The sequence below is a fragment of the Rousettus aegyptiacus genome, unplaced genomic scaffold (assembly GCF_014176215.1).
Source record: "Rousettus aegyptiacus isolate mRouAeg1 unplaced genomic scaffold, mRouAeg1.p scaffold_m13_p_2, whole genome shotgun sequence".
Taxonomy (NCBI): Eukaryota; Metazoa; Chordata; class Mammalia; order Chiroptera; family Pteropodidae; genus Rousettus; species Rousettus aegyptiacus.
Window position 1 is genome coordinate 95,441,623 of NW_023416295.1, and position 12,024 is coordinate 95,453,646.

Genomic DNA, 12,024 nt, shown 5'->3' on the forward strand with positions numbered 1-12,024 from the left:
GGCACCACTTTTTGGGGGCAGGGACATTCATGGAAAACCTTGGTGACAGAGAACTCAGACAGTCCCTAGTTCAAGGCATAGTATGGCACTGGGATCGCCATACCACGCTAGCCTCAATAAAGGTTTAGAGACTTCCAAGAGGCTCCAAAGCCTCACCCTACTGAGGTGCAATAGCTGAATTTCCTTCCAGTGTATGAGGAAGCAGTGGTTGGCACGGGAGATGACTTTGTCATCTTTTAAAATATAAACGCTCTCAAGAGTTTAAGACTCTAACACCTTAGTTGGAACATATTTCTCTCTCTGGTGGCAAGAGCTGGATTCCAGTTAGAAACTATGATATTTGGATTGCAGAGGAACGCACAGGGAACTTCTGGATTCTAGTTCTATTTCTAGACTTGGGTGACAGTTACACAGATGTTTGTTCTATAATGATCTGTGTAATGTAAAATTGTGTGTATATATTTTTGCACATCTCTGTATGCATGTTATATTTCACAGTACAAGGAGCAAAACAATCCTGACTTTTGGGACACTGTGATGGAACTGACAGGTCTCCTGAGTCTCCCCGACCCACACCACAGACCTGGCAGTGTACCATCTCCAGATTGGTGATAACTGCGCAGTTGGAGACTCACCTTGATAGAGGGTGTCCCGAGGGTCAGGCCGAAGCATGTCGACAGCGGGCTCCTCATCTCTGGGAAGAGAATCCTGGGAGCCTGTATGGCTGGCTGCTGTCTGTGGGATGTGACCCACCTCATCCATCCTTAGGATCGTCTCATCTGGGCCAGGGAAGAAAGAAGAGAGGGCAGCTGAGAGCCCTGGGGCAAACGGCCCAGAACCCAGGCCCTGCCTCTGAGGGCCATGGAAGAGGCTCAGTCAAGGCTTCTGTATTCCCCTTGGGAACAGGATGGAGTGTGCTTGACTCTCTTCCCTCTAGTCCTGCCCCCTCCCCCCATAACTTGTGGCTTCAGCTCTTTATCTCCCTTTGACCCCCTCCACTGGCCCCATGACTAGCACACACAATTTTTGTGTGAATTTGAAAAAGCACACATCTTTCTCAAAATGTTTTACTGCTATCTGCTGGAAATCTGTCATTATACTCAATTTATTTAACAAACACATACATAGCACTTACTAAATAATAAGCCAGGCACTGTTCTAAGCATCTTACAAATAACACATTTAATCTTCATAACTACCATATGACTTATGTACTACTACTATTACTCCTACTTTAGAGACAAGGAACTTTGGCAAAGAGACTTTAAGTCATTTGTCTAAGATCACACAACTGATAAGTGGCAAGGTCGAGTTTGAATTAACGCAGTCTAATCTCAGCCTCCAGGTTATGTTGCTTCTCAGACAAGTCAGCAGCGCCCACCATGAGCAGCACCCACCATGAGCAGCACGCCCCAGAGTGGGCACAGCGGCCCGGCTCCTCCTCCCCAGCTGGTATTCTCATCCTCAAGTCTGCATATCTACTTCTTCCCTTTTCTAACCAGCCTGGGGGCTGGTGGCCTGTCTTTGCTCTCTGCCTTCTGGGTTCATTTGTCTTTGGCCCCAGATGGAGCTCTCCTTCTATACCCAAAGCTAGTTACCTCTGGCCCTAGTTACCTCTTACTAGTTTCGTACCTGAACTTTGCTATGGGCCTCTTTCTTCCTCGTTCACATTGACTCTATGGATTTTGATTCTCTCTTCTTCCTCTTGCCCTAACCCAGCAGTTCACAACCTCTCCCTCTGCCCCGAACTTGTCTCTTGCTTTGGTCACCAGCAACCTCCTCCCACCCACCTTGCCCATCCTGTACTGCCACCGTCTCCTGTGAACCCAGAACTTTCCTCTTCTCTCCATCCTCCCCTCCTCACACACACACTTCCCAATGCCTTCCCAGTTTTCTCCCAGCACCTGCCTTTCCCTTCCTCCCTTAGGGTTCTAGTCGTGTCTGCTCTTCATACACCTGGGCCCACACAGCCCCTCCTGCCAGGTAGCAATTTCTCAGTGAGACCATCAGGTAGGAGTCTTGCTAAGAAAATCATAAGCAATGAATAATACAATGGAAAAATTCATTTATTCAAATTTAAAGGAGATGGGAAATTTTATTCTCCCCTTGCCATGGCTTTGCAGGAGCCATGGTTGCCTCATCTGTGAAATAAGAGATAGGCCTCATTCAGAGGTTTTTCATCTGGAGTGAGCCACGTGGTCTCTGGATTCCCTTGAAACTGTACACAAAATATTGTGTGTGGGTACACAAAGACATTTTTCCAAGGTGAGGGCTCAGAGAGCTTCCATCAGGTTCTCAAAGGGGTCTCTGACTCCTGAAGTTCTGTTCCTTGTCCCCTCACTCCCATGTTCCAAACATCTCGAGCTTTAGCCTCCACCCACCACCCCTCCTCTGACCGAGGCCCCCAGGTGGGCTGAGATGCTCCCCATGTGGGTGCCACCTCGCCTCTGTCTCAAGCTATGGGCAGAGCCTACTCACTTGTGAAGAGGGACAGGGAAGCAGAGTCAATGACGGTGAACTTGGCTCCAGGGTCGTTCCGTCGCCACTGCAAGAGCAAAGAGGGTGGACGTGGAAGGCTGGAGGGTAGCTGGATTTTGAAAAGAGTTTTGGGGACAAGGGAAGAAGAAGAGTGGCTAAGGACTGAGCTAGGAGAGGTAGGAACAGCAAAGCACTCACCACGACCTCCACGTGATCAGTGCCCTCATCATTCTGCTTGTGCAGCACCTCAAAGTAGTACCTGCGGGAGGCTGAGAGGCTGGTGGGAGAAGAGGCGGAAACAGACGGCTGTCTTTCCCGGCCCCGTGGCCATCGCTTGGTCCCACTTTTTCGCTGCACCACACCTGCTCCCACCCCACCCACCCTTAAACTCTCCTTCATCCTTTTCTCCTTGCTCCTGGAATCCCAGAGTCCTGCCACTTAATAACCATCTGGGTTAGAATCTCCACTCTACCACTTCCAACAGTGGTTTTCTCTTCCGAAAGATGGCAGTGATATTAGTACTTACTTCACAGGACAATTGAGAGAATCAAAGGAAATATTAATAATTAACCCTTAAAGAGTTGTTACTCTGTGCTAGGCAGTGTTCTAAGTGCTTTGTATACACTGAGTCATCAAGGCACAGAGATCTTGGGTAATTTGCCCGAAGCCGCCAAGGTACTACATGGTGAAGTTGGGATCTGGACCCAGGCGGCCTTGCTTGAGTCCATATCATTAGCTGCTATGCTGAATTACACCACGGAGGCTGGCACATACCAAGAGCTCTTTGAAAGCTGAACTGTCTTCTTCTCATGAACCAACATCAATATTACCATCAAGCGCATACATGCTCTAGCCTGCATGTGTCAGACACCAGGTGGCGCTCAGAGGTTGGGCTAAGTCCCCCTTTCCAGCATGTTAAAGTAATTAATTCCAGCCACTATTACCCGGGCAAGGCCTTCATTTCCCCCCAGTCTACCAAAGGATCCCTGTAACTAGGAAGTTTCTGTAGCACGGGGAGGGCAGCCAGTGTCCAGGCTATACAGATGTGGACATTTCCAGGGATGAAGAAAAAGTGAAGGGCAAGGATGGGGAGAAAGGCGACCTGTTTTGTTTGCCAGTCCTGAGCGTCACTAAATAGCTGTGTGACCCTGAGTTGTAGCCCTCTTTGGGCCTCGGTTTCTGCATCTGTGAAACGAGGAAGGATGAGCCAAATGGTTTCTAATTCACAGACTTCATTTACCAGAGTGCATGGGTGCCGAGCCCAGAGCTTCTGGAATAAGGACAGTTGGAGAGTGGAGGGGACACACTGGGCTCTTTGACTCAGATTTGGCTTCGGCACTTGAGGAAAGTTGGGGGGTTTTTTTTGTTTGTTTGTTTTTTTGTTTGTTTGTTTGTTTTTTTGCTGCTCATGAGAATGTCATGACGCTCCCTACTCACCTCACTGGCTTGGAAATTTGACTCCGAAATTTCCCAAACTCTCCAGGGGCAGTCCACTCTTTTCCAGTCTAGAGGTATGAGGAGAGAGAGAATGAAGGAGGAAAAGAGAAAATACAAAAGATGGGAAATGGTGAATGAACGAACAAGGAAGCAATGAGAAGGAAAAAGCAAGAGGGAGAGAGAAGAAGGAAGAAGATGAGCATGGCGAGAGTGACTGAGTAACCCATGCAAGAAGAACTTCCACCCTTCCTAGAAGGGCCCTAGCACTTCGTCCCCTTGGAGTGGGTCCTTGGTACTGAGCTAGGGACCATTGGGCCCAAAAGTTGCATGTGGTCCAAGCCCGGCTCAGAGATGAATCTTCCTGGGTTTTCTTCCCAGCCTCAGACTGACTCCCTCCTCCACAGACCTCCCTTTATCCCTTTGTAAAATGGGATGGGGTGAGAGGGACGATGCTTCCTATTCCTGCCTTCTTCCTGGCTGTCACACCAGAGATACCAGTGGTAATGAGTGTCTACTGATGGAGGCTGGGGACCCTTCAATGCCTGGCACCTGGGACCTAGGGGAGCGCTCCTGGGCTGATCTGACCCTACCTTGCCCACACTGGCCAGCAGCTGAAGGCCTGAGACCTGGTCGTCACGGCTCAGCCAGAATTCCGCGTTGTCGTCTGCAGCAATGGCAAACTGGATTGTCCCTGGGCAGTGAGGGGAAGAGTCCAGGTGAGAGCAAAAAGGACATCAGTGTAAGGGCTGAAAGTCTGTGATTAAGTCATCCCAAAGGCTTGGTACATGACTTCCTCTTGCGGAGTGGGATTTCTCCATCCTGGGAGACACTGTAACGATGGGAAGACTATAGAGAGACTCGAGCTAGTTCCAGACTCTACAAGTCAGGGAGTGAGAGGGCAGCCTGGGGGTGGAGGTGGGGGCTGGATGAGACCTCGCCCTGGCTCAATTTTCCCTCTCCTCAAAGGTGTACTAAAAGGGGTCCTAGTGCAGACTTATGTTCTCTGGGCACCCTAAAAAAAGAACTGTGGCGCAGGAAGTAGAAGGGCCTTCTACTTTGGGGCTGGCCTCACCATCGGTGAAGGGGTGCAGGTAGCCAAAGATGCGGAGGCCGTAGTTGGTCCATTTGGGGGACACGGCCAGCTTCCTCAGGGTTGTGCGGATCTATGCCAAGAAAGGGGAGGGAAACTGTTACCCAGAAGAGGGAAGAGGAAAATGAAGACATTGGTCCACTCAGGGCTGGTGGGAAGACCAGGAGAGAGTGAGACAGGAGGGGCCGAAACAGGGCTTGGTGTGAAGTGTAGGCAAAACTCTACTCCCACTCGCTTCTTTGTCCGGGTGACCTTGTACAGTGCACACCAGCACAATCACTTGTGATGGCCCCGGGTGGACTCAATTACGAGCCACAACAAGAGTCTAAAGCTGAAATGACGCCGAAGAGAAACTGAAGGAATCCTTGGGAAGGGAACAAGGCAGATATTGTGGGCAGAGGAAAGAAGGGCCCACAAGAAAAAGGAAAAAAAAAAAGTACCCGGAAAAAAGCAAGGAAAGATGAGGAAGACGGAAAATGGGGACGATGAGAGACAGGAGTGGGCAGAGGGAGAGGAGAGGAGGTGGCGTGGAGGGAGGAGGGAGAGGCCGGTCCACAGGCACTCACGTGGGGGTACAGTGGGAAGTGGAGGTTCCTCCTGAGCTGCTGGATGGAACTGCCACACCAGTCTTCAAACACATGCAGGTTGGCGCGGCCCCGGAACTGTACATACGGAGAAGCGAGCGGGTAAGAATCAGCACCCCCAAACCTGCCCGTGCTGCAGCCTTCGGCGTGAAGAGGAGGCTGGGTGGAGGTACAGGCCACCACAGCCTCAGCTTGAGTGTGCCGCTCACCACTGAAAGCCACGGCCCCTTCAGGCCCATTCTCATCCTTGGTACCCATGGCTTCTTTCAGGAACCTCGTCCCCATGGCACGGCCTTGAGACCTAGGTCTGTTTTCTGGCTATGAAAGTGCGCACACATGCGCGCACACACACACACTCCTGGCTCTTCCCACACGGGAAGGGGGCTGGTTTGCATTCCCCAGGCAAGGGGGAATAACAGCCATGACAGAATGGCAGAGAAGATGGGGGAACTGGAAGGAGGCTCAGGGCTTTAGCTCAAGCTAAAGACTTGCTCTACTGCCCTCCCCCTCTCCCTCCCCCTAATGCCTAATAAGAGGAAAGCTCCACAGCTGTCTGCTGGTGAAACCTTATCTACTCAGTGGTCTTCACGCCTGGGGCTCCCCTTGTGGGGAAGCAGCTGGGAAAGCGTTGCAGGAGGTCTCTGGGGGCCCTGTGGCAGGCCGGCCTCTCGCTGCTCTCAGGAGCTCAAAGCCTCCCTCTCTCCCAGGCCTCCCTTGGATAATGACCCAGGAGGGGCCTTCGGGGCAGCCCTGGGAAAGCAGGAGCAGAGGATGTATTCTCTCTCCTCCTTGGCTGTGGTACTGGTGGAGCACGGGGGTCTAGGCATGGAGGCTTGGAGCAGAGGGCCCACTACAGAAGAAATGACTGTGGCAGCAGCAAGCACTCTGAGTGCGTGGAGGCCTGGAGCTTGAGAGGGGAGGGGAAGCTGGGGATACCACCCCAATTTATCCTGACAAAGTTTCAGACTGCTCCATCTCAGCTCTTTTCTCTTCTCCTCCCCTAGAGCTTAAGCTCCAGGATGTGGGAGATGAGTCCTAAATTGCTCTACACAAATAGGCCCTGCCCTCCACCTCCCCATTGCAGTCCATCCGATTATCAAAATCTGAGCTGCCCTTAGGAAAACACAGGAAGAAGGAATCCCCAGACTGGAAGCCCAGATAGAAGATAGTGATATCAGGTCTCCAGAAAGATACCTGAAGGGAGGTACGGTGAGGAGAAAGAACATAGGGGTTGGGGAGAACTCCACACTGGAAATGCCAAAGGTCTGAGGGGTGGCTGGTCGGGTGTGCACAGGACCCAGCGCTGGGGAAATACTACCCGACAGATGAATCCAGAAAAGATCCAGAAGAGCCAGTTACTCCTCAACCCTTCAGCAACTTGGCCCTTCCTGGGTGTGCTGGCCTGGAATGTGGGACCTTGGGAAGCAGCCATCACTCCCAGGAATATGAGTGGGGGGCTGGGACGGGTGGGAAAGAGAGTGTGGGCTGGGTAGGTGGGGGGCGGGTTAAGACTTCTTGGAAGGAAAGAATGGGTACATTGTGCTACTTGTGGAGAAATTCCTTAAGTCCTGTTTACAAGACTTAGTTGTCTCCTGCTAATGGCCTCAACGCTTTGTCCTGACCCACAACAAACTGCAGGGGGAGGGCATGCCACCGGAGAAGTCTGTGGTGTTCTGCCAGGAGGCCAGAGGCCACAGCAGGTTTGGGCAGGGGAAGGAGGGAGGCTGGCTTTTGGGCCTCGCAGGAGATGCTGCGGGAAATGATGAGCAGGAGGCGGTGGGGGTGCAGGGAGAGGACTACCCAGCTCCTGAGGGTCTCGGACCTCACTCAAACCATGCCTCACCCACCCTCAGACTGAAGGGACAAATGGGCACCATCTTCCTCACCAGGCCTAGACTGGTGATCCCACCAGGATTTGTGTCCCTCCAAGTTTTGGAGGCTTAGTATCTGGCAGGGATGCGGGAGCCCAGCTCATCAAACACTACCATTTGCGTACTTTCCACCGTCCAGCAGCGGCTCAGGCTCAGGCAAGGGCACTGGCAACTCCCATTGCCAGAGCACATCCATGGCCAATGACGGATTTGGAACTTCCAATTACAAGTGGTGGAGAAAATATCTGTTGGAATCCTCTCATTTTATTTTATTTTATTTTATTTTATATTTTATTTTTAGGTGAGGCAACTCTTGGTTGACCTCATAGATTGTGAGGAACTTGTCAGCTTACAATCCCTTATTTTTTACACTTACAACACCTGGTCTTCCTAGGTGGTCTCCCATCCAAGTACTAACCATGCCCGACCCTGCTTAGCTTCTGAGATCAGATGGGATTGGGCTTGTTCAGGGTGGCATGGCCGTAGATGGAATCCTCTCATTTTAGAGGTGAGAATATTGAGGCCCAGTGAGGTAAACTGGCTCCCCAAGAACACGCAGCAATTAACCCTGTAAAAATGGGGAAGGTATATTGGTGTCTAGGTACAGAAGGGTGAGGCTGGCCTGGAATGTTCACTGTCTTCCATCCCATTCCTTCCTCAGGGGCTTGCCAAGCCTCCAGCAGAGTTTCCAAATTGACTGAAGTTTCTCCCCCTCCACGAATTCTTCACACTGCCTGCAGAGCTGTCTTTCTAAAGCATGGATCTGATCATGTCACTCTGCTGCTCAGGAGGTTCCCAGAAGACTTCAAAACAATACCTGACCTTGGCACAACTGATGTACCATCCTGGCCTCACTCCACACCACTCCCTGTCACATACCTAAACTCCATCCATAGCAAACTCTTTCACCTCACTGTGCCTTATTCTGTGGTTGGAAGGCCCTTTCCCTTTCCTCCCCACCTGGTAAATTCCAGCTCATTCTTCAAGGCTCTTCTCGAATCTTTCTCTCTGAGGCTTTCTCCCTCCTCTGTGTTCCCTGCATATCTTAATTACTTAAATGAATAAATGCTTAGAGAAGCTAATCCTGGAACCATATGTTCCTTCATTTATTCAATAAGCCCTGAGTGACTGCTCTGTACCAGTTAAAGGTGAAAAAGATATTGTCCTCAAAAGAGAGAGACACGTAAACAAACAGTGTTACCTGTGTCAGAGACTACCATAGAGGTGAGGGATGCAGAGGAAAGGAAGGTAAGAGCGGTCAGCCCTACTTCCAGGGGAAGTCAGAAGCCCATCACAGGATGTGAGCGTCACTCTCCGACCTTCTGCTGTGCCATGCTGCTGCTCAATCAGATTCACATTCACGCAGCTAGCACAGCTGGTTGGTGGTTGCCCTCATGGGGCAGTGAGGCCTTGCCCAGGAGAAGCATGAAAGGCTGGACCACATGATGCCAACACAGCAGGACAATGAGGTAGGTCACTTGTTCCTATACACCAGACTCCTGTTCAGTTTCTAGGTACTCAAGCTACTCTTGACTCCCTGTTCACATCTGTCCTTTGAGAGAGCTCCTCCTTGGAATCTAGGGCTCCAGACTCAGTGAGGATAAGCGGAAGCTCTGGATTTTGAGGAAAGAGCCAAAGGCCCTTTGGTGAAACCCTAATGGGTGAAATTCCCCATCTGAATAGATAGTTTGTAAATGAACAGAGATGCCACTTATATCTCACCAATGTGACTGAAGTGTGGGATGATGGCGTTTCTGGGCTCTGAAAGTCTGATCCACACAAAAACATGTACATAAATGTTCACAGCAGCATTGTTCATGATAACCAAAAAGTAGAAACAACCTAGATATTCATCTGTTGAGGAATCGATAAATAAACTGTGGTACATCCACACAATAGAATATTATTCAGCAATAAAATGAAATGGAAGTATTGATACATGCTACCGCACGGATGAGCCTTAAAAATGTTATGCTAAGTGAAAGAAGCGAGACACAAATGGCCATATATTGTATGATTCCATTTATGTGAAGTATTCAGAACAGGCAAATCTAGACAGACAGAAAGTAGATTAGTGTTTTTAAATGGGTGAATTATATGGTATTGCATTATATCCCAATAAAACTGTAACAAAAAGAAAAAAAGGGCAAACCTAAAAGGAGTATGCATCCCAGCCCCCTCCTCAAGAGATACATACCTCACACCTCACTAAAGCTCATATGACATGACCAAGGAAAATTCTGACTTGTTTTGATCTGATTTTATATTCACCAAATTTCTTTCTTGTAACTTTTGGTTTTCCAGGGGAAGCATCTTGACTAGCAGACAGTGTTTTTGGTCAATAGATAAATTGACATTGAGGTTCGTTGATTAGTGGGGTGTGCTACTTCGTGGCTTATGATTTGGTTGACATATATAAGTTTTTGAGGGCAGTTACCCCATGAGGCCCAGTCCCCTGGCCGTCTACTCTGATGGTCTCTCTCTGACACATCAAGTAGAATGCCTAAAGCTGTTTCGCTTCTGAGAGTGACTTCTGGCCTCAGAGACTCTGAGTTGCCAGCCAAAGGCTGGGTGAGGAAAACCGTTGGAGGAGAGACCATCAACAGCCTGCTTATGTTCTGTCCTTGCTCACCTTCAGAGCAGGGCCATGCACTAGCAATGCCACACTGAGTGAGTAAGTGAGTTAACCCCTCCTGTTACCTGAAAAGGGGGACAATAGTACAACCTGACAGCTCCTGACAGCTAGTGATGTTCAATAAATAACAGCATTAATCTGGGCATTCCTTGCCAAAACTATATGTCTAAAGGCAGCAGACAGGTAAGGAGATAGGAACAGAGAGGCTCCCTTGATGGCTACAAGAGAGTTGGAACCAGTGTGTGGCTGTGTGACTGCATATGTTAGTTATTTAACCTTTCAGGGCCTTATTTTCCTTGTTAGTAAAATAAGAAGATTGCATGGATGACTCCCTGAAGATCCATGAAAACTGTAATGAGGATTCTGTAAGCTACTTTCCATATTAAAAAGCACAAAGTTAATGGAAATCAGGCATTCACCACCAAAAAGCCATACAAACTTACTACGAGCTCAACTATTTCTTTAAAAAGTTGATCCCACATTAATCACTATTTACTATTTGTTTACTATTTTCATTTCATATATATATCTCCATCCTTGATTAGCTAAAAAAGTGGGAAAGTTAACAATAGATACAGAATATTATGTAGTTTTAATCTGTCAAAATAACTGGTTCACCAAGAAACAGGATCCAGAGGGGTGGAGGGAGGAGGGAAGTAGATGGGGTAAAAGGTCAAATATGTGGTGACAGAAGGAAATCTAACTATGGGAGAGGAACACGCAATGCAATATACATATGTCTTACTGTTAAATTGTACAGCTGAAACTTTCTGGATTTCATTTACCAATGTCACCAAATAATAATTAATAATAATAATAATGATGAATTTTTAAAAAGAAGTCCAATGTTATATAAAACAAAGGCTTCAGATCACGGAAGGTCATCGCAAGCAAAAGCAATAAAGTCTAGGAGACGGCATGATTTCTTGCTGCTATATTTGCTGTATCACGTGCTCTGTGTCTGCCAAGTGACCACAGTTACTACCATTTACAGAAAAGTAATTGAAAAAATGTTAATTGGTACTAGTTGTATTATTTTATTTTTCAATTACAGTTGACATTCAATATTATTTTATAGTAATTTCAAGTGTAAAGTATAGTGGTTAGACATTTATATAATTTTCAAAGCGATCCCCCAATAAATCTAGCATCCACCTGGAAAAAAAAGAAAAAAAGAAAAAAAAGAAAAAAAAAGGAAAAAAGAGAAAGAATCCAAAAGAAAAGAAAAATGACCTGATCACCATAAACAAACTGCAAAAACATTTACAGCAAGTGACAAATAGTTTATATTGCTAATGGATAAACTAATTTATAAACATTTCATGTAATTTATGAATTCATATTGCTAATTTAGGAACAGAAAAAAATAACCCAATGAAAAATGGGCAAGAGATACAAACATATAATCCAAAGAGAAGAAATATAATGGTCAATAAACATATAAAAAGATTAATTTAAAAATTGATCTGAACTGTGCTCAAAGTAGAGAAGGCTGGATTACTGGCAACTTCTTTTCAAAATACTACCTCCAGGTGGGGTAGGACAAAACTACCTGATGATGTCACCCAGGACAGGTGTGCCAATGTTGTAATCCATCCTCTCTCAGGGCTTTAAATAGGGGCAGATTTGCAGGGTGGATAACCTAACCCTCATGTCATGTTTAGCATGATACTGTTTCCTTCACTCCTGCCCCATAGCAAATGGGTAGATTGGAAATAAAATCACCCTGGCTGAAGAGATCAATCAGTGATAGGTATAGATATTGGCAGTGGGCTGCCCAGTACCATCCAGCCCAGAAAAGTAACCTATTCCACAAGCCTTAGGGCTAAGCACTTAGTCAAGGTAATCTCGAGCATGCTGATTAACCTCCCTGAGCCTCAGTTTCTTGACTAAAAAAAAAAAAAAAAAAAAAAGAATGTGTCAAATCTT

At 47.7% G+C, this 12,024-nt stretch overlaps 1 protein-coding gene and 1 pseudogene across 1 annotated transcript in view; both read right to left on the bottom strand.

Annotated features, from left to right (window-relative positions):
* Positions 1-12,024, bottom strand: part of B4GALNT3 (beta-1,4-N-acetyl-galactosaminyltransferase 3) — an 87,884-nt gene that overhangs the window by 10,855 nt on the left and 65,005 nt on the right. Inside the window, exons 4-10 of the mRNA XM_016137865.2 lie at positions 5,572-5,667; positions 4,988-5,078; positions 4,506-4,606; positions 3,916-3,983; positions 2,677-2,755; positions 2,479-2,545; positions 636-779 (exon numbers count right to left, since the gene is read on the bottom strand). Coding sequence (XP_015993351.2) covers positions 636-779; positions 2,479-2,545; positions 2,677-2,755; positions 3,916-3,983; positions 4,506-4,606; positions 4,988-5,078; positions 5,572-5,667 — 646 coding nt within the window. The remainder of the gene's footprint in view (positions 1-635; positions 780-2,478; positions 2,546-2,676; positions 2,756-3,915; positions 3,984-4,505; positions 4,607-4,987; positions 5,079-5,571; positions 5,668-12,024) is intronic.
* LOC118614633 lies at positions 7,830-7,948 on the bottom strand (annotated as a pseudogene).